Source organism: Pseudochaenichthys georgianus, chromosome 11 (genome assembly GCF_902827115.2).
Source record: "Pseudochaenichthys georgianus chromosome 11, fPseGeo1.2, whole genome shotgun sequence".
Taxonomy (NCBI): Eukaryota; Metazoa; Chordata; class Actinopteri; order Perciformes; family Channichthyidae; genus Pseudochaenichthys; species Pseudochaenichthys georgianus.
The window spans coordinates 14,839,228-14,859,791 of NC_047513.1; the positions used below are offsets into that span (position 1 = coordinate 14,839,228).

General features: G+C 40.2%; 1 protein-coding gene across 1 annotated transcript; it reads left to right on the top strand.

Annotated features, from left to right (window-relative positions):
- Window positions 1-429: 429 nt before the first annotated feature.
- Window positions 430-15,666, top strand: cers2a (ceramide synthase 2a). The gene is made up of 11 exons (XM_034095190.1): window positions 430-822; window positions 4,877-5,050; window positions 5,158-5,275; window positions 5,491-5,609; window positions 6,820-6,877; window positions 9,347-9,397; window positions 9,573-9,665; window positions 10,433-10,561; window positions 12,646-12,752; window positions 13,682-13,835; window positions 13,924-15,666. Exons 2-11 carry the CDS (start codon window positions 4,878-4,880, stop codon window positions 14,074-14,076), a joined length of 1,155 nt encoding a protein of 384 aa, XP_033951081.1. The 5' UTR covers window positions 430-822; window position 4,877; the 3' UTR covers window positions 14,077-15,666.
- The last annotated feature ends 4,898 nt before the right edge of the window (window positions 15,667-20,564 follow it).

The window sequence follows — 20,564 nt, forward strand, 5'->3', positions numbered from 1 at the left end:
GTAAAATGTGCTTTCAACTACTTTAACCTGATCGGTTATCAGTGGGGTAGCCTACAGTAGGCTACATCCACTGACTGTACTAATGTACAATTTTGAGGTAGGCTACTTTACTGGAGTATTTTTTGCTGCTTTGTACTTCTACCCCAATACAAAAGGTAAATAGTGTACTTTTACTCCACAACATTCATTTAATACCTTTAGTTACTTCGCAGATTTGAATTAATGATGTGAAATTGAATCAATACTTAAATAACAGCAGGACTTTTACTTGTAACAGGGTATCCCAACACTCTGGTAGTTCTACTTTTACCTAAGTACAGGATCTGAGTACTTCTTCTACCGTTGTCAGTGGCACTAGCCACTCCTCATACAGTGTAGAGGCTCACTTCACTTTAAATAGCCAGCATCGCCCCTCCCCCTCCTGACATACTACCATAATATCCACTATAACTCACCGATGCAAGTACCCGGCTAAACGGAAAACAAGCCTGAGCTCACCATACTACTTTTATCCGACGCAAAAGTGAAAAGATAAACATTTTGGTCATCGTTCGGCCACCTTAAAAATCACGACCACAAGACAAGAGTTTTGGGCAGAAAGTGCGACACAGTTTGTTTTTTTAGGAGAATGTGGCAAATCTCAGGTTAGAGGGAGAGGTAAAAAAAAAGGCGGATTGAAGCTCATCAAAGACCAAACAAGTCGTTTTTGATGGCGAGATCTACATGAAATCCTCTCGCTACAACAGGACCAGGGGACGTGCAGCAGCTGCGGTAGAGAGGAGACATTTTAAGACTCATTACCTGCCTGATACAACCGGAGAGGTAAGTTAGCGGCACCGTTAGCTAACATTTCCTTATGGACAGTTGAAGTTATACAACTCGATCTACTTTAAAGCTCCAAACCAAAGACTGCTGACAGGCACACAGTGGGTTGCTATCTTTGAGACAGAATCAGGAGATTCATCTACCCGGGGAGGTTTTATTTTAAGTTTGTTCGGAGTATTCGCATCAAACTTTAGGCTCTTCCGTTACCTGAAGCCCTCACGGATTCAGCCGTTAAAGGGACCTTCTCATATAAAAGTGTAGCTAACAGGCCTCCGCTTGTCGGGGATGTTTGTTTAGGAACAGTCTGATAACCGAAGGTCGTAAAAGCCTCCAATGCTAAACGACAAAGCACAAAGTCTACACCTGACGAAATCTAGAGTTTCTGTTAAACGTCATTAATCTCGTTTGTGGTGTGAATCATGAATGCGCAGGAAAAGTTTTCTAACGTAAACTGTCACTTAGAATAGTCTCCCTTGCCTTCTCTTATTACACGGGTGAAAGAAAGTGAAAATTACATGTGACGGTGTGTAGAAAGTATAACATTTGAGTAAACTAGATACGTGTTGGTAAACTTGAGCAGAGCTCCATCAGGTTGTCCGTCCCGCTATGTCCGGGAGACTCCCCGCTTGCGCCATGCATGCAGCGTACCCTGCCACTCCCTGCGAGGGTTTACGCAAACAGCGTAGCGAGCTGTGCCACTGACACAAGCTGCTTTAAACTTTAAATAATAACACTTGTCTTTTCAAAACAAAGTTACTAGGGACTTTTACATGAGGGAATACAATTGCAAGACAAACAATAATTAAAAATGCAAAAATTAAAAAACATTAGAGAAAAGGGAGTTAAACATGAAAAAGTTAAATAAAACAATGTAATATAATGTAACATTTCAGAGAATTGTTCTGTATAGAAATATATTTTAATAAGTTACCTAACGGATATATTTAGAATCATACAACAAACCTTGTGAAAACACTTAATTTTCATTTTTTAAGGAGTTTATAGAGGATAAGGATCTTGCCAGTCTTTTCTCCTCAAGCCGGTTGTTTAGAGAGTGAGGCAACCGCCCTGAAGTTGTAAGCCCTGAATACAGAGGCCTCCAGCTCTACTTCACCCAGAGGGACATTGACTGTCTCACATTGTTTGAGTTATTTGATATGAGTCAGTCTATTGTGTCCCTAAGGCAATTCAAATCAGTCTCATCTGCTAATTCACCAAGGAATTTACAGCTAAAACATTGTCAAACAGCCTCTGTCCTCTTAGGTTTTTATTCAAGAAAAAACCCCATAAAAATCCCTTTTCTAAAGGGGCGTTCCCCCGATTTCTACACACGCAATTCAGATAACTCCTCATCAGGAGAAAGCTTTTTGTACTGTTTTCTAATGTCTTCTGACCGGTACCTCTTCAAAGAGCTTTCCGAAGTCATTCTTATTTTTGAGTCATTTTTTGAACATTAAGAAACTTGCATTGTTTACATCCGCGTCTAATCCAAAATACGGTTTGCTGGTTCATTTTTGCATATCTTGGGGAATTACCACCACCTGTATTCAAATGAAGTGGTATTAACATCACCTCATGCTCAAAATGACCCCTAGTACCTAATGACAGGAAACTGGGGGGGTGTCAAGTTTATAAAAAAGCATTTAGGATGCAGAAGGGGCCCTATAAAAGATACTATTGAGTCGATTTATGGGAAGTGTAGGATCCGGTGTATTTTGGAACTTGACCCATACTAGTCACATTGCACAGCCACTGAATGCTCGTAAAATCCGCTATCATTTTGACCGTAGAAAAGATGATTCAGATAAAAAAATGTGATTGACAGGTGGTTCTTCCAATCAGATGTAAAGTTGTTTTGTTTTTTTAAGTGCCTGCCCTTTTTAACAGTTCACAATGACCGCTTCTAAAAGCATTCTGTGTAACACACATCTGCTGCATAAGGAAACATAATGGGGACTTTTAAATTGGTCTCAATCAACTTACTCGAAGTGTAATACCAAACTAAAGAAAAAACATTATACTAATCACATGGATCAGAGGAGATGTGTATGTGAATTCTCTAGCTTCGTGGCAATTGATGATACTGTAGTAGATGATACTGTAATGCCAGAGCACAGCTGCTTGTAATAAAATAAAAAGTGAAAAATATTCACACACCACATGCTGGTTTAATTCGGAAAAGTCGAGTCGAGAATCTGCTGGTCTTACTTGTTGACATTTCATACTGTCTGGCTGATACGTAAACATATCTTGGCTAACAAAATGAAATGCAAAGTTTACTTTGGCCCGCAGCAGTTGCTACCTGGTATTCTGCCAGCTATTGATCTTCCTCTTCCAGTTAACTCTTGAGGGAATCCTACTCACGCAGGCAGACTCTAAACTAGTATCTGGTATGTTTGAAGTAGTATTTACACCAGGTGTATCTCAGTCACCGTTTGGTGGAGTAAAAAAAGTGTTGTCAGAGTTGAAGGATGACGTGAGAGGGGACAGGCCCACACTGATAAACTCTCAAATAAGGGATGCGTTATTTCACTGCTGTTGTTTAAAGGTGATGAGATCCTGTTGATGTGAAACTCCTCTGCTAACAAAGGCAGCCTGCTTGAGTTACTGTGCATTCATTCTGAGCTTTTAAACGGGTCAAAGTCCAGCCACACACACCGTCTTTATTAAGGGATCTGGCAGGAAAAATGTGACAACCTGAATGTCCCTCCTTAAATGATTAGCCTCAGGAAGATGACTCCAGAAACATAGGGAGAGCAGTAATCTGATGATTAGATTTAATATCAGATAGATGATCCCACATTGTAAAAGTTCTATTGTGGACAAACAATCTATGATAACGACACTCATGTCACCTCAGGTCATTCAGCTTCAGAAGCTTTTGCCGTTTCTGCACTCTAATAACAAAGCAGCATTAACGTCTGTGAGGCTGCACTCAAGCACTGAGGGGCTTTGAACTAAATGATAACGTTTGCTAATTAGAAAAACACCCAAAGTACAGATTGAGACCTCTGAGGACGTCTGGAGAAGGTCGGCTGATTTCCCTCACCAGATTTAAAGCCACTCACTGCTAGTATACTTGAGAGAAGAAGCATTCTGTGTTCATTCTCCATATAACTGGATCAAACATCTTTATCTAACATTTTATTCACCTCATTATACTAATGTCTCCTCCGCGCCTTTTATTGCCTTGTTTGTGTAATACATTTTGTCTTGTCTTTTGTATGTCTTGTGTAAACACTGTTATTGCCTTCTTGTTGAAAGGGTCTATAGGAATAAGCCTGCTGTAGTTAACATCAAGATTAATGTATAAATATTTCAAATGTATATCATAAAATGGCACAGTTGTTTAGTCCTGTTTTGTTTTAACAGGTCATAGATAATAACTAAATAGGTAGGTTGTATCCGGAGATATCTTGCTCAAGAGATTATAAGCGCATGGTGTGTTTCATTTAATTGTGTAATCTTCTTTTCCCAATTCAGGTACAGAATTTGGGACAAATAAATGAAACGTTATTTAATTACTAAAAAAGACAACTCTTAGGTGTTCTTTCTGTTTTGTAAAGTTCTCTTTAATGCTGAATAGTAAACGATAAAGCGTTCTTCAGAAGGGGAGCAGAGGAGGAGTGATTTCAGACATGTGTCTGGGTAAATAATGTCATGCAGCTGCAGAAATAGTTTCTCGGAACAATGATCGCTGCCAACTGCAGTCTATGTAAGAGCTCCAAATGGATTCTCATGGATTGTGTGCAGAAAGCAAAATCAGCCCTTGATCATTTCTCTGCATCTGAAACAGGAAGTGGCCAGATATGGCGCCTGTTGCAGATGCAGTGAGATGAATCAATACTCGTTCCTCTCAGCACTCTGTTTCCTTTCCTTCCTCTCAGGATATGGTCACAGCTGCGAGAGTCTCCATATTTATTGAATAAAAAAAATCTAAATGAAGATCGTCAAGAAGACAAAACCTCCTTTTTATTACCAGTCTTAATTTCCTTCCACATGATACAAAAAAACAACAATAATCCTTTTCTCTCTTTGTGTAAAACTTTAGGATGTTGTCTCGCCTGAGGGAGCAGATATGGGCCGACTGGATTTGGTTTCCTGAAGGTTACGGTTGGGCTGACCTCACGGACCACGATGGCAAAGTTTACCCTAAAACTCAGGACCTCTGGGTGACTATACCCATCGCTCTGTGCTTCCTGGTCATCAGACAGATATTTGAGAGGTGAGTCATTGTCCTGGTGTCATTTGCCTGTTCATTCACCTGTCTGATTTACATATCTCTTTCTGATAATGTGAGATGATGAGTAAGCTCTGTTTTCCTCTCACCAGGACTGTAGCGACTCCTCTCGCCTCCATTTTAGGAGTAACTGACAAGAAGCGTGTTCGTGCTTCTCCAAATCCCGTCCTGGAGCCCTACTTCTGCAGCACATCAAAGAATCCCACACAGGTAATCTTCCTGGAAACATGTTGTGTGTCCTCTGGCAACAGCACAGCTTGAGCCTGATTACCAAATTCCAAGATGTTTGAGGTGTAAATGGAGGACGACAACAGGATATAAATATCATATATCTTCACACCTGAGCCTTGTATAACCAGTTTTTATTTCATAACCCCATGCATTAGAGACGGTGTTCTTATTTCCTTGTTATGTTTTGTTTTCAGAGCTCCATAGAGGTTTTAAGTAAACAGTCGGGCTGTTCAGTTCGACAGGTCCAGAGGTGGTTCAGGAGGCGGAGAAACCAGGAACGACCCTGCAAGCTCAAAAAGTTTCGCGAAGCAAGGTAGCTACACCTCTAAATCATCAAACTCAACCTTTTTTCTGCCCTTCATTCTCATCAGTCTGTTTTTAAAAGCCTGTTTTCAATTAAAGGTAAGTGTAAGACATCATTTTCTATCCATTTTGTTTCATGATTTATTTAGGTTGGAAATTAGGATCCTTTGCACTAAAGTTACAAGGAATTAGTGTCTTCATAGTGCGCAGAGTTCATGACCTGCTTTGACGAGCACTGGACTCTTTGAAGGGCCTCGCATGTTAGATCTCAGGGGTCCGGAGATGATTAACAGCATAGAAAGCAACACAACTACATGGTAGTTATTTAATCATCAGTGTTTTGTCTTTAAACCCTGACACGCCACACCCACACAATGATTTAGCAAAACCAGGATAGGAGGATAGCAGAAAATGCTGAAAAACATATGGATCCAGGTGTTTCTACATCAGCTGTCAAGAGGAAGTATTTCATCCAATGCGATTACGTTTTGAGGTTCCAACTCAAATGATATACAAGTGGGAGTATGCACACATATCAGAACCAAAGAGGATAGGTGCTGTGTCAAGTATAAGCAGAATATGAAATGAACAGGAAACTTGCAGGGATCCAATAGCAAGTTACATTTTTAATTTTATTTCAGTTATACAGCACGTGCCTCACAAGGCCAGACAAAAATATACGTGAATAGATTTTCTTTTTAGATGAATACGATTTAAACTCAATTTAGCCACTGGATGAAAACCAAACCAGTCAACACAAGAGATTTATAATAATAATAATAATATATTTTATTTCTATAGCGCTTTTCTTGAACTCAGAGACGCTTATAGACGGCATTATTGATTATAGGCATTTTCGTGACATGTTCTAACAATGTCAATGTGCAGTCAGGGTCTCATTGAGTGTTCTGCTCGTGTTATCACTGAGGTATAAAAAACAAGTGGACATTGGAGCCGTACAATGTGCAAGCTAATAATGTATCAGTTTATTTCATTGAACTCCAGTGACACAGGTGCTAGTGATTGGAGTTAAAACAAATTGAGTTCTGTTTGTAATTTTTCTTGTAATTGAAAAATTGAAAAAACAGCTCTTTTCTCACCTCATCTTTGTCCCTTCGTGCCAAAAGCTCTGCCATTGTTTGATCCTTGTTTGTGTACCGCTGTCTGTAAATGGTGGTAACTGAATGTGATTTCTGAGACTGCTGTGCATTGTCTTACAGTTGGAGATTTACTTTTTACCTTGTTGCTTTCTTTGCTGGCCTGGCGGCCCTTATTGATGTGAGTACACTGTCAGATTGTGTTCACAGTGTTTGTTACAATTAGGGATGGGAATTTGAAAGCAAATGTATATTCGAATATTCGACCCCCCAAAAAACGGTTAACCGGTTAACAAAAATGTACCTATAAAAAAAAAAAAAATTGGGTAAACATTTTTACCCAATTTTTTTTCAAGACTTTTTTAGAAATACATACATGTTCAAATAAGTGTAGAAACCAAGTCGAATTTATCAAATGTATTGAACTGGTGATCACAGTTTGACAGCTATAGGCCTACAGCTTTCATGTGTGGAGGCGATTCACAATCAGGCCAGCTGTAGAGAAGACCCTCTCAGCTGGAACGGAGGTTGCGGGTATAGCAAGGTATAGCATGTATATAAGTTTAATTTGGCATAGTTTGACCTCTACACCGCACTCACTAACCTGGTCGAAGTATTTCCACACATTAGGCCTACTCCTTTTTGACGCCATGTCTGTTGTGTAGGACTCTTCTTAGAGGGTAAATAATTACCGGACTATGACTGCTAAAATGTTGAATACCGGCAACACTAAATCTCTCCAGTCAAAATGTCTATGCACTTTGCTGCCACACACGGTTGCCAAGCAGCGCTTATTGTTGTTTAGGCTGGCCACTCATGTGTCGCGAGTGTTGACAGGGGGCGGGGGAGCATGCTCAACTGTTAGCGCCGGAACCTCGCAACGGCTGCGGAGCTCATTTGCGCCACATTTGTGCCTAAAATGAGGTTTGAGTCTGCGGGATCTGCGTGTAGGGAGGGGCAGCAGTCATATCATTGGCTAGAACTAGCTAGATCTGATGGATTTGGACATAAACGCGAGTGAAGTATAACCGGACACGAGAGAGAGAGATCAGCACCTGCAGCTCTGCCCGCTGTGAGGGGCCGGTGAGCGGAGCAAAACACACCTTTAGACGTCACCTAACACATTTAGCTATGGCATAGTCGTATATAAATACATTGAATTATTCAATTTGATAATATGTAATCAACTTAGGCATCACTCCCAAAAAAAAAATTAATAAAAAAAAAAAAGATTATAAAAATATTCATAACTCATATTCGAATTAGGGCTGTCAGTCGATTAAAATATTTAATCGCGATTAATCGCATGATTGTCCATAGTTAATCACGATTAATTGCACATTTTTTATCTGTTCTAAATGTACCGTAGAGGAATATTTTTCAAGTTTTTAATACTCTTATCAACATATGAGTGGACACATATGCTTTATGCTAATGTTTATTATCATTTGAACAATGACAAATATTCTCATGAATATTAAACACAACAACCTGGAACCTCTCTCATTCAATAATACAATACTGTGTGTGTGTGTGTGTGTGTGTGTGTGTGTGTGTGTGTGTGTGTGTGTGTGTGTGTGTGTGTGTGTGTGTGTGTGTGTGTGTGTGTGTGTGTGTGTGTGTGTGTGTGTGTGTGTGTGTGTGTGTGTGTGTGTGTGTGTGTGTGTGTGTGTGTGTGTGTGTGTGTGTGTGTGTGTGTGTGTGTGTGTGTGTGTGTGTGTGTGTGTGTGTGTGTGTGTGTGTGTGTGTGTGTGTGTGTGTGTGTGTGTGTGTGTGTGTGTGTGTGTGTGTGTGTCGAGCTGTGTGCAACTCAAGGCATATGCTCGAACGGGAGCTGCAATCATGAGTGTGCTGACTTTTCGTACAATGTCCCGCTTCCTGCATCAAGTCAAGTGCTCGGCGCAGTTGTGTGGATAGAGCGCTCCTCTGTTTTCATTAAAACAGCTCCTTATATCCGTTAGCACAGCTAGCTAGCACCAGATGCTAACAACAACAATGCACGTAAGGTCTCTCTCTCTCGCTCGGGCCACACACACACACACACACACACACACCCCCCCCGGTCCTCGATGGCCAGTCGGTGCCTGCCGGTGAGCGTGGAAGTGTGGTCTGCCACAAGCGGGCGGCAGGAGCGGGGCTGTCAGCAGATGGTATTTTAAACTCGATGCGCTCTGAAACTACGGGGCGGCCGAGGAAAAAAAATACACATGCGTTAATCGTGTTAAAATAATTAGTGGCGTTAATTTTTTTTTGCGTTAACGCGTTATTAACGCGTTAACTTGACAGTCCTAATTCGAATACATGAATAATTATTCGAATACCTGAATCATTTCGAATATTCGATTAATTGTTCCCATCCCTAGTTACAATTACGGGAAAATGTGTCATTTTGTGAAATTGAACATGATATCTAATCCTCACTGGACACGTGTATTGTTAATGTGCTAGCAACCTTTGTTTCTTCTTTGTAAAAATAAAGCAGGATCTGTTTGCTATATGTTTATAAATGTAGGGCATTTTAATAATGACATTGTAATTCTAGTGGAAGGCTTTTTGGATGTCATATTGTTTGTTTGGTGTTTGTGCCTGAGAGTGCTTGTGGTGTTGGTAAAGACACCCTCATTAATGTTGAGTATCCATCCCTCCGCAGAAACCATGGTTGTATGATATGAAGCAGGTGTGGGAAGACTTCCCGAAAATGGTACGTCAGCATAATAAACATTCCCTCTGTCTTTAAGTTTACATCAGAAAATCTTCATTTAATTCAAACAAATCTATACTCCACTGTGGCCTGCTTGAAGTATAGAAGCTGTCTCGTTAATCAAATTGACGATGTTATTTTAACAGATTTTTTCTTTCTTCCTCTTTTCTTCCAGCCACTTTTGCCTTCAGAGTACTGGTACTACATGATCGAACTGGGCTTCTACCTCTCGCTGATTTTCAGCATAGCATCGGATGTCAAACGCAAGGTAAGTGAGCTGTTTCCTAAACTCAGTTATTCCCAATGTGTGCTCTTTAAAACCCTTCAGAAACCTTCCGTCAGGAGAGATCACTCAGAGAGATGAAATAAAAGAGAAGGTTCATTTGTGTCAGTAGGATATTCTGAGGTTTGGATATTGATTCCCCCATTAAGATATCCTGACTTTACGCGCTGTATAAAGTGGAGCTGCCAGCATTCAGAACGCCATTAGACATTCAACTCATCCATTACCCTTTGTCAGTTTGGTAAAGTGTGAGCAACAAACTCGAGTGTCTCTGCAGGAGGGGGGGAGGGGAGATGTTGCATCAGGAGGTGAGTTAATGTGTAACCGGAGCTCTGTTGGAAATCACACCACTGAGACAACGATTGACCGTTTTCGTGAAAAACCGCAGACCCTTGAGCCTGCCGCCTCTGTGCCAGCACCTGTTTTATTACTCCTGCCCACAAAAGCAAGGAACTAATCGCTTGAAACCAAAAGCAACCGTTTTTTCGGACTGTTCCCGGAGGGCCCCTGTGTTGAAATCAGCCTGTGGGGATTTATTTCTTAACTTTTTGTTAAGTTCCTTTTTTTGCTTCTGTGTATGAGATTATTTCTATAAGTATAAAGCCATACGATCTGGTGTGAGGAAAATAAATCATTTGTAAATCCAGCATCAATCAAACACACGCAGTTGATCAGTGACCAATCTTTACAGCTCAATAAATAAGTGACCTAACGGTGTTGGAATTTGTCTTGTGGTACTTTTTCCTCTGTAGGATTTCAAGGAGCAGATCATTCACCATGTGGCCACAATCTCCCTCATCAGTTTCTCCTGGCTGGTCAACTACATCCGGGCAGGGACTTTGATCATGTTAGTGCACGATTCCTCCGACTCATTCATGGAGGTATGACAGCGTGCTATTGGTTTCTTTTTTCTTCTTACAGATCTCACATACTACCAACTTTAATATGACATGGATCTAAACTCATAACCTGAGATAAGTGGTGTGCAGAGAAATTCTTCTCTTACAGAATCAACATTTGCTGCAAATACCACAAATACCCGTTTATTAAGATGTATCTTCACATAGTTTTAGCTTTATATTTAGCTGTCTCATGATCAACTTCCCCTTAAAATAAATACATTTTAAACCATTATAGGTCAACACAGTACAAGAAATTGTGTAAAATCGGTGAAGACCTTTGCTAGTTTCCAAAATTAAATGACTGAAATTGAAGTCCATCTGAATGTGTTTTTATTAGGGCTGTCAAACGATTAAACATTTTAATCAGATTAATCACAGTTTAAAAATTAATTAATCATGATTAATCACCATTCGAACTATGTCCAAAATATGCCATTTATTTATGTATATTGTTGTGGGAAATGAAAGAAGGCGGATATATCAATTTAACACAGTATCTATGTTTATTATAACATTTTTCTGCGTGTCAAAATGAAAGACAGCCCACACACCTATCAATCATCAAACCGTGGGGTCTTAATTCATTACGTGTTGATTTCTATCAACGGGGGAGTACTTCAGGAAAGTCGACAGAGGGGGGGGGCTAGTGGAGTACTCCGTGACCACAGAGTGTGAACGTTGTGATCAGCTGTTTTAGCGCAGTTCTCCAGTGAAGGGGGGGAGTCTCCCTCCGCAGCCGGTTGGCGTAGTTTTGGCACAGTTCCGTTGTACAGACCGACGTTAACAGCAGCCCTGTCTGTGCACACGGAGACCGACTCTGTCGTCCGGTGATCGAACCGCCTTCTGGAAAAGCTTCACAAGTACGTCGGTACGCAAATGTGCTTTGTGACACAAGTGACGGTACGCATTTCAGATTACGCACATAACCTGCATACCAGTTATGTGCACCCCTGTACCAGAGCCATAGTATTACTATTATATGGCTCTGCCCTGTACTACAGCAAAAGTATTCTCCGTCGGGACTTCCTGCAACAAAACCACGCCGTTATCAAAGATGTTCTATTGAGAAGACGATCACTACGTGACAAAAGTTTTCAAAACCGTGGCTACTGAAATCAATCGTACTAACTGCTGTCTGTGCAATTTACTCCGCGAGTTGGCAGACTTTATTTTGCTTACTTTAACATCATTTTTCATGGTGGGGCTAAGCCATTTCTTGGTATGGGTGTAGCCTACCCCAGCCATACCCTGGCGCTGCCACTGGTGGCACGTATGGGGCGGGCCATTCTGCACATGCGTTAAATGCGTTAAATATTTTAACGCAATTAATTCAAAAAATTAATTACCGCCGTTAACGCGATAATTTTGACAGCACTAGTTTTTATTAAGTTAAAGGGGACCAATCATGCAAAATGCACTTTTGTACTTCTTTTATACATGAATATGTGTCCCCGGTGTGTCAGGGAACTCACCATGTGTCAGAAAACACAACCCTCTCTCTTTTCCTCCATACCCAAATCTCTAAAACCGGGGCTGTAATGGAGCTGATTATTATTTGAATTTTTCTGATGTCAGAAAAGGGGTGCTCCGCCTATATGGGCAACTCTCCACCTATCAGGGGAATGAGAGACCGCTCGAAAGCGCTGGAGACGCTGTAGTACATATGCCAGGCCTGTAAGTGGCGCTGTAGTCTGCCACAAAAGCAGAATCAGCCCCTGCAAAAACAGGGCTTGAAAAGAGCAAATAGAGCGAAATGAGGCATGGCTAAAATGCATGATCTGTTTGGTATTTTGAAAAGAAAACTTCACAGACATGTTTTATATAGGTATGGCCCTACAATATATGTTTCAAATATAGCATGATAGGTCCACTTTAAATTAGGGAATTTAAAGTAATTTATTACAGATGCTTCAAGGCTTTTATTAGTAATGCGTACATAGCTACAGTGTAGTCACAGGCTCCTCCAACAGTGCAGTATCAGTCATAAGTACAGCAACATTTGCCCTCTAGAGGAGAGAACTGAAAAAGGTGAAACTCTGATCTCTCTGTTTTTTTTTCCCCAGGCTGCCAAAATGTTCAACTATGCAGGTTGGAGGAAAACCTGCAACATCATGTTCACCACGTTTGCTGCAGTCTTCATCTTCACCCGCCTCGTAATCCTCCCCTTCTGGTAAAGACGATGTTGTTTAATATTAACTGTAATTGAATGAGTCACTCAACATCTGAGAAATGTGCAACATTGACACTTTGCTCATTGTATTACTGTAGGTTTCTTTTTTAAAGCCATAACAAGGCTTGTATGTATTTATGGGTCCATTTTGCATTTACAAATAAATGGAAATGGAATGCCCTTTTTCGGAAAAATATTATTTATGCTTGGCTCAGGTGATAACAAATAAGGTTGCCAAGATTTCTAATTCCTCCTACAGTAAATACATCCTAATATTAATAATGATAACATTTGACACTAGTTTATTTTGAATAAATCCCGCATACACAGCATTAAATGGGTATGAAAAGAGTTTTCAACAAATGCAATATTTACTCCTCTTTAAGTCTGCTCATATAACAGTGCCAAGCTTCTTTGAGTGGTTACCAAGTCTCTCAAATCAAACAAACATTTGTGAGCTTTTTTCTTTGGCTGAGAATTAAAAAGATAAACTACCGAATGACAGCAGCATCATTGTTTTAATAAATAAATAACAGTTTCTGCCTCAACTACTGTAGATCATAATGCTATTCATGTTATTCAACAACAAGCCTCCACTCCACACGTGGGAAAGTGCATACCACAACATCCCTTGTTGCATATCACCCACCTCTCTCAAAAGAAAAACAATAATTCATTAAGAAATAAAAACCTTAAAACTATTAATTACAGCCTTTTGAAAACATTGGCATACGAGTTACAGGATGTGGGAAACACACTGATTAATTTGCAGAAATGTCAAGGGTTTGTTGAACAGTAGAGCAACAATTAAAGGGAGATGCAACAACAGACACATTGTGTACAGTGCTGGCCCCTCTCAATGGGCTTTTGATGGTGACTGTAGGTGGCTCTGACTGGACTCTCTGTTCTGCCTTTGTCCCCTCATCCAGGATCATACACACGACGTGTGTGTACCCGCTGACCCTCTACCGCCCCTTCCTCGGATTCTACTTCTTCAACGGGCTAATGTTCGTGCTGCAAGCTCTGCACATCTTCTGGGCCATCCTCATCTTGCGCATGGTCGTTAAATTCCTACCTGGCAATGTAAGAACGGCCACATCCAACTGCCCCCGTAACACTTTCACCTCCAAGCCAGCTCTGACCAAATATTATGTCTTGTTTCACCCTATAGCACATTGTTGAGGATGAACGCAGCGATAAAGATGAGACTGAGTCGGAAGATGAAGACGGCGGTCACGAAAAGCTTCAGAATGGCCACGCGCAGAACGGCCACGCGCAGAACGGCCACACCCCCCTCAACAATAACCACAGTAAGAAGGACTGATGGGACTGTGAGCGATTAGATGAGGCTGTAATGGGCCCTCACCTGAAAGCCAAAGAACGGGAGCGTGGCGTGTTGACATGGGTAACAGGCCGCAGCACACACACACACACACACACACACACACACACACACACACACACACACACACACACACACTTTACCCTCCTTTCTGGATACCTGGTAGTCCAAAGTGGACAATTTTACCTCTGTGGATTACGATAAATAAAACGGAGAGAGCGGTGGGGAAGCACACTGATCTGCTTAGCACCTAAGCAGCAGAGTGTTTCTCGTTCCACGCAGCTTATCCTTCCTCTTTTGCTTTTTACTAAGATTTTGTGCTGTTGACCTCGTTGCCACATGCCAAATCTGCCTGCTTGTAGCTTTATGTTTTGTTCCTGGAAGTGATTTAAGGAAATTCTGTGGTTAGGACGAGCGTTGCCTTCCTGCACAGTTAGTCAAAAACTCTTCCAAGTATTGCTACCCTTAAACCTGACTGATTTTTTGCTCTAAATAACCACACTGAATTCAGTGAAACTGTGAGGAGCGCTAAAGGTGAATGATGTCTTTCTATGGACCATAACCTGATTTAAGTCTTTTTACTGAGGTATCTGTTAATAATGAATGTGTGTGAGTTGCAGTTCCCAGTTTGTCACTTTGGTTTTTCTAAAATATGTATTTGTTCCAATAATTTAGAACTAAATAATTGGAGCTAAATAATGTTTTTTAACAGTCTGAAAAAAGTGCTCGACGGTGCTACATCTGCCACGTGTTGAAATGTGCCTTGTGTGGATGTTTGTCTTAAATGCTTCACCTTGTTTGGGAAGCAGAACGCACATAGATCTTTTTAAATGTTTCGTTTTGTTAATGCTTAATATCTTTCCAAGTTGTATGATTTTATTTTGCTTTGTACTATTTGTTTTCAGTTCAGTCGACGGTTTAAATTGGGGAGCAATTTGTCTGAGTGTAACCCAAACCAATCAGTAACTGTCTATGAATTCTTTATGGAGAGAAGGTGGTCGATAGCATTTCCATTCAGTGTTGTTTTTCCCATCCATCCAAAGATGCACTTTATGGTTCCCTCTAATAGATCAGCACTGACTAAATGTCTTGTAAACAAGCATGAGAGTAGTTAGTATTTCAATTCAAACCTGATTTCATTTTAGTGTATGATTTAAATGTTTAATATTTATTTTCATCCACCCAAAATCTTCCTCTTTATCAGTTGTTTTGTAAAAAATAATAATAACTTGAATGAAATCTTAAGTAAAGAGGTAAAAATGAAACACCAAAGTATGGTTTACATTTTGTACCATCTTGTCATTTGCAAGTGCCTTCATCATTTCAAGTGTTAATTGTAAAAAGAGTTGTTATCCCGTCCTGTTTGGCTTTCTTCCTGCTGTCTTTGTGCCCCGTCACACCAACGCTCCGAACTGTTCCTCTGGGCCTCTAACCGACCTGCCTCAGCTCAGCGATCAGCTGCAGCTCGCTCTGAAGACCTCTGCTTCCACAGGAAGCTTTGTGATTCTGCGTTGTGCTGCTGAGATGTAAGATCATAATGACTATGATGATAAAGATAATTGTGGATAACTATTCTGTGTCTTTTTTACTTTTCTATTTTCATCATCAGAATCTGAAAAGATCATCTTGCATCCAAGGATTTTTCTTCTCATATTGAAATCAGGTTAACACCACACTAACACGTGTAAAGGCTCAGGCTTTGACTTGTTTTTCTCATAAGGTTCTTAAGATTACATGTTTTTAGTTGATCAACAGAAAATGTAGATGATAATAACCTGACAGGCAAAAAAGTAATTTAAAGGCCAGATTCTATGGTTTTAGAAGATCCCCATAGGAAATAGAGATCTGCTCTTTTCTAACCAATTTATTAACTGAGAAAATAATAAATAAATACTGTTAATTGCATCCTCTGAAAGTGTTAATTTCCCTCAATAATGAAGGAGATGCAATCTCCGCCAACTACTTGAACTCCTTGAGGGCTGCAACTGGTGATTTCATGACCAATGTATCCGTTTGTTGTTTTTCTGATAAATAAGTAATTGTTAGGCCTTTTAAAATGTCAGGAACTAGTGAAACAAGTTCTGCTCTAACAAATTCAGCTTCCGCTTGTTTTGTCTGAACGAAATTACCAATCAACAAAAAAAGCAAAAACTCAAAGATACATGAGTAAAAACAGAACAATATTAGCATTACAATGTATTTGAAATAGCCTGTTTTCAGCATAATAAACGTTATTATATTAAATAATAATTAGTGATGCATTAATGTGTTCATCACTTTAATCTTGCATCAGGTAAAAGGGTGAGCTGTTTTAACCTTATATACTTGAGGGTGCTTATGTAATTCCCTAATTGACTGATGATGTGATGAAGCTTTATATTAACCAATATTACATGATAAAGTGTTATTAATCTGAATCAGAATCTTCAAAATAACTTCATTTATCAAATTAATGTAATAGAGTAAAAAGTACAATAGCTCCCAGTAATTATCTTGGAGAGTATAAAGTAGCAGGAAATGTGACTTATGATGAATCACGAATGTCTAATTTATGCTTTTGACTCGACCTAAACTAGAGATTGACTGATAAAACGGTTGATAAAACCTTATGACTATTCACACCTCAACAAAAATAAATCTAGTGAAGGCTCATCATTTGCTGTAATGGTCTGTGCAATATCAGACATTATCCTTGTGTGTGGTAAGTAAAGTATAGGGTTAAACTATTTTGTGATTTAGACAGTGTTGTTCTTTCTTGGGACCAAAGCTAATGATCGAGTGTATAATTCAGAGGCTGATTAATCTGGTGACACCAACATAAACACTGCTCGGAGACATCAGTCACTGAGGAAATGGAGCAAACTCAGATTGGCACGAGCACCACCCGTCAGTCATTGGTTCTGCTGGTGTAGATTAGACTATTAAAATATCAGATAGCAGAGTTGTGGTGACACTGAGCAGCACCCAGCTGGCACGCTTTTGGGATGCAAAATGTTGCCAAATCATGACTAGAATTTATTTATAATCACCTTGAAGTAAAATAGTTAGTCTTCAATCAGCTTTAAAGTTTGAGAGTGTTATATCAGCTTCTCTTACCGTCCGTCTTTCCCCCTACGGTAGAGGAAACAACATTTTGGCTGCAGCCTTAAAGGCCTTCTTGGCTAATTGCATATGTAGTGGGATCACTTTACCTCCACACTGTCCTGGTCACTGGCAGCCCCACTGTAACAATCTCCATCTAAAAGCAGCAGGGTCGATTTCCACCATGCCCTCGCATCTGGCTCTGCACTTTAATTGCATCTCCTGTTTCTGCCTCTCCAGCGTCTGGACTTTCCTTGACACGCCCCCCCCCCCCCATACCCCCCTCACCCCCTTCTGTGTCCAGTCTTACTCCTCCTTTTTAAATCTTTGTCTTTCCTTTCCCATTTAATGTCCTCCTCCTTCCTCTGTTGCCTTTTCAGCCATGTGTAATGAATAAGCTCAGTGTCGCCTCAGGTGCTTGAGTTATAGTGGTGTGAAGTATTATTGGTGACAGCCATGGAGGTCGCCGTGACAGGAGAACAAAAGCTGTGGGGTGTTTGATTCACTTGTGAACTGTGTAGACCGTTATTCAATTCCTGCTTAAGTATTAATAAAGGCTTTACACGCCAGGGGGAGGTCGCAAGTGTATGCATGTGTGTATGCAGGAAGCTAATTCCTGGGCTGTTCCTTCCTGTGATGATCACGAGGAGAGGGGGACAGTTAAGACTCGGGTAACTGATGACAGTCTTATGTAACTTTAGTCATAAGGAGACGGATGCTATGGAAGCTTTTCAAACATTTGGATGGGCAGTGGAAAGACTGCAGCAACAAACACATGATGGCAACACAGAATGGTAAGTTAGAAATTATATCTTTAACATTATTTGAGTTATTTGATAATATGGTTCTCTTTGAAATCAAGTGTTGCTGTGTTCATAATGATTCAGACTATGTAATGTTTTGTCTTTAAACAGGTTCAAACAATATAAGTAATAACTTTGTCTTCCCATAAAGTTTTTATGACTAATCTAACAAGAGCTTATCTGTTTTGGTGAGAGTTTAAAGGCTTTGTGTTGTTTCCCTCCGGAATATAACAAACGGGCAGTATGATTATCAAAACTTGCAAGTAAATATCTCGGAACAATACAAAAACACAGTCCGAAATTAAAAGTTAAGAGCTGAAAAGATTATTTGATTAATCTAACAGTAAATCAACAAAGAAAAGCTAAAATATATAGTCTAGTCAGCTTTTACAATATGGAGCATTTCACTGTATTATGAAGTTAACGTAGACTAAATGTCTATGGACTGTTCTTTTCACAAAACAAGATATCTGAAGACAAAATCTTTGCTATCAAGAAGTTGTGATAGTGATTTCACAGGAAGTAAATGTACAAATGGCCCACTGTGAAAATACAAGTAAAAGTATGGCACTCTAACAAGTGTTATCAGCTAAATGAGCCCAAATCATTGTGCAGTAAAATGTTCCCTGTCAGTGTTTTATTATTATGATGTTTTCGATACATATTACTGCTGCATGTTATCTTTAACTGCTGTAGATGTTCATGGCTGTTTAGTTCACTTCTTTTATATCATGTTGCCGTTTATTCTGCAGTGATGCATCATGTTCTGTATGATTATCATATGTGTGTGGCATGCCGTTCTCTGAAAACCACTCTACAAAGTAAACCTTTCTTAGAAAAACAGCCATGTTTTTAGTTTTTTGGGAAATTTCTTTTCCAGCTGATCTTACAGGATTTTAACATGTATTTTAGGGTTAGGAGGGTTTGTGATCTGAAAGTTTGTGATCTGAAAAGTAAAGTGGAATAAGAAGTGCAATATTTACCTCTGATATGGATTGGGGTAGAAATATAGTACTGGTTACATTCCACCACTGTTTTTATGTGCTGTCTGCAATAAAAAGCTGTAAGGTCTTTAATCTTTTTCTTTCAAGTCATCACCATCATCTCCGGAGCACATGTGCCTGTTCTTCTCCTAGAGTGCTGATGCTGCACTGAAGGATTTACCAAAGGATCATCGATCATAGTCACCCACATGGAGAAGGCTTCTCATCCCACGCTGCCACAGTTTGAGGTGGACGTGGACCTGGGTTTCGCTCTCTTCTTCCTCTTCCTGCTGTGTTTCTTCTTGCTGGTGACAGTGGTGCGCTGTGCCCAGACTGTACTGGATCCTTACGGCTCCATATCCACCTCCACCTACCAGGAGGAGCAGATAACCTGAGGCAGACAGAGAGGGGTAAAATCAGACAGTGACAGGACTCACTGCTGTCAAAGAGCTGTGTCGAAAAATACCATGTCCTTATGACGTTGATTTGCTCCTGATACTGATCTGAGTTTATATTAAAACAATCATAGAGCAATCACAATTGTACTTACATAATATAATACAATATCTGCATGGTACTTACATTACTACATAAAAAGGACTAGAATAATATAGAAGTCTGTGACAAGGGGCCCCTTGTCCTGTCATTGAATACCCTGTCAATGCAGCAGCGACTACCAAATGTGTTTGTCTGAAGAGACAGGAACTATCTTCCTCAGAAGTACACCAATTCACGCAGCCATCCTGAAAATCTTACAGAACACAATGTTTATTATTTTGTACAATAAACCATGTGCATGTCACCTAGCCTCTGAATGTGTGGAATGTATTTTTGGCAGTGGCAGACAGGGTGACAAAACTAAACAGGGCTCCAGGTGCATGGTTTAAGCCGGCACAAGCTACTCAAGTTTCCTAACATGTCACGCAAGCTACATGACAATTTGCATTACGATTTATCAATTTAAGAATTACGTTTTCATTTGAGTAGTCTGATTGGGGCCACTTGAAATCTTGAAGTTGCATTGCAAAACCCTGCTTTAATTTAAAGTTTAATGCAATGAACAAGAAATGCACAAGGAATATGTTTACTTAAAGGGCCCATGACATGGCCATTTCTACTGATCATAATTCCATTGTTGAGGTATACTAAAATAGATTTATAGTGTGCAATTTTCCAAACTCACATTGGTTTCTCATACAGCATCTCTGTAAAGTATGTGTGTTCACCGGTATTCACTCTCTGCCCTAAACGGCTTGTTTGAGCTCCTGCCCCCCCTCCCTGTGAGCCCAGTGTGCTCTGATTGGTCGGGAAGCGGCGAGGCTCGTTGCTGCGATCTGCTGCGAGGAGCGGACAGGCTTCCGGGTCGGCGATACAGCGAGAACAAGTGAAACTCATCCTGAGCAAACACAAACACTCACAGCCGAAGTAAAAACAATAAGTGTGGCTTGATATTGAGTAAGAAAAAGGTTTATAACGCTGTGAGAATGGGTCTGCGGAGAGCATTTCTCCGCGATCCCAATTTAGCAGGCCGAAAAACGTTTACCCATTCAAACAGTCGTTGTAGATACCTTGTTTGTTTTAAACATCATAAATACACAAACAA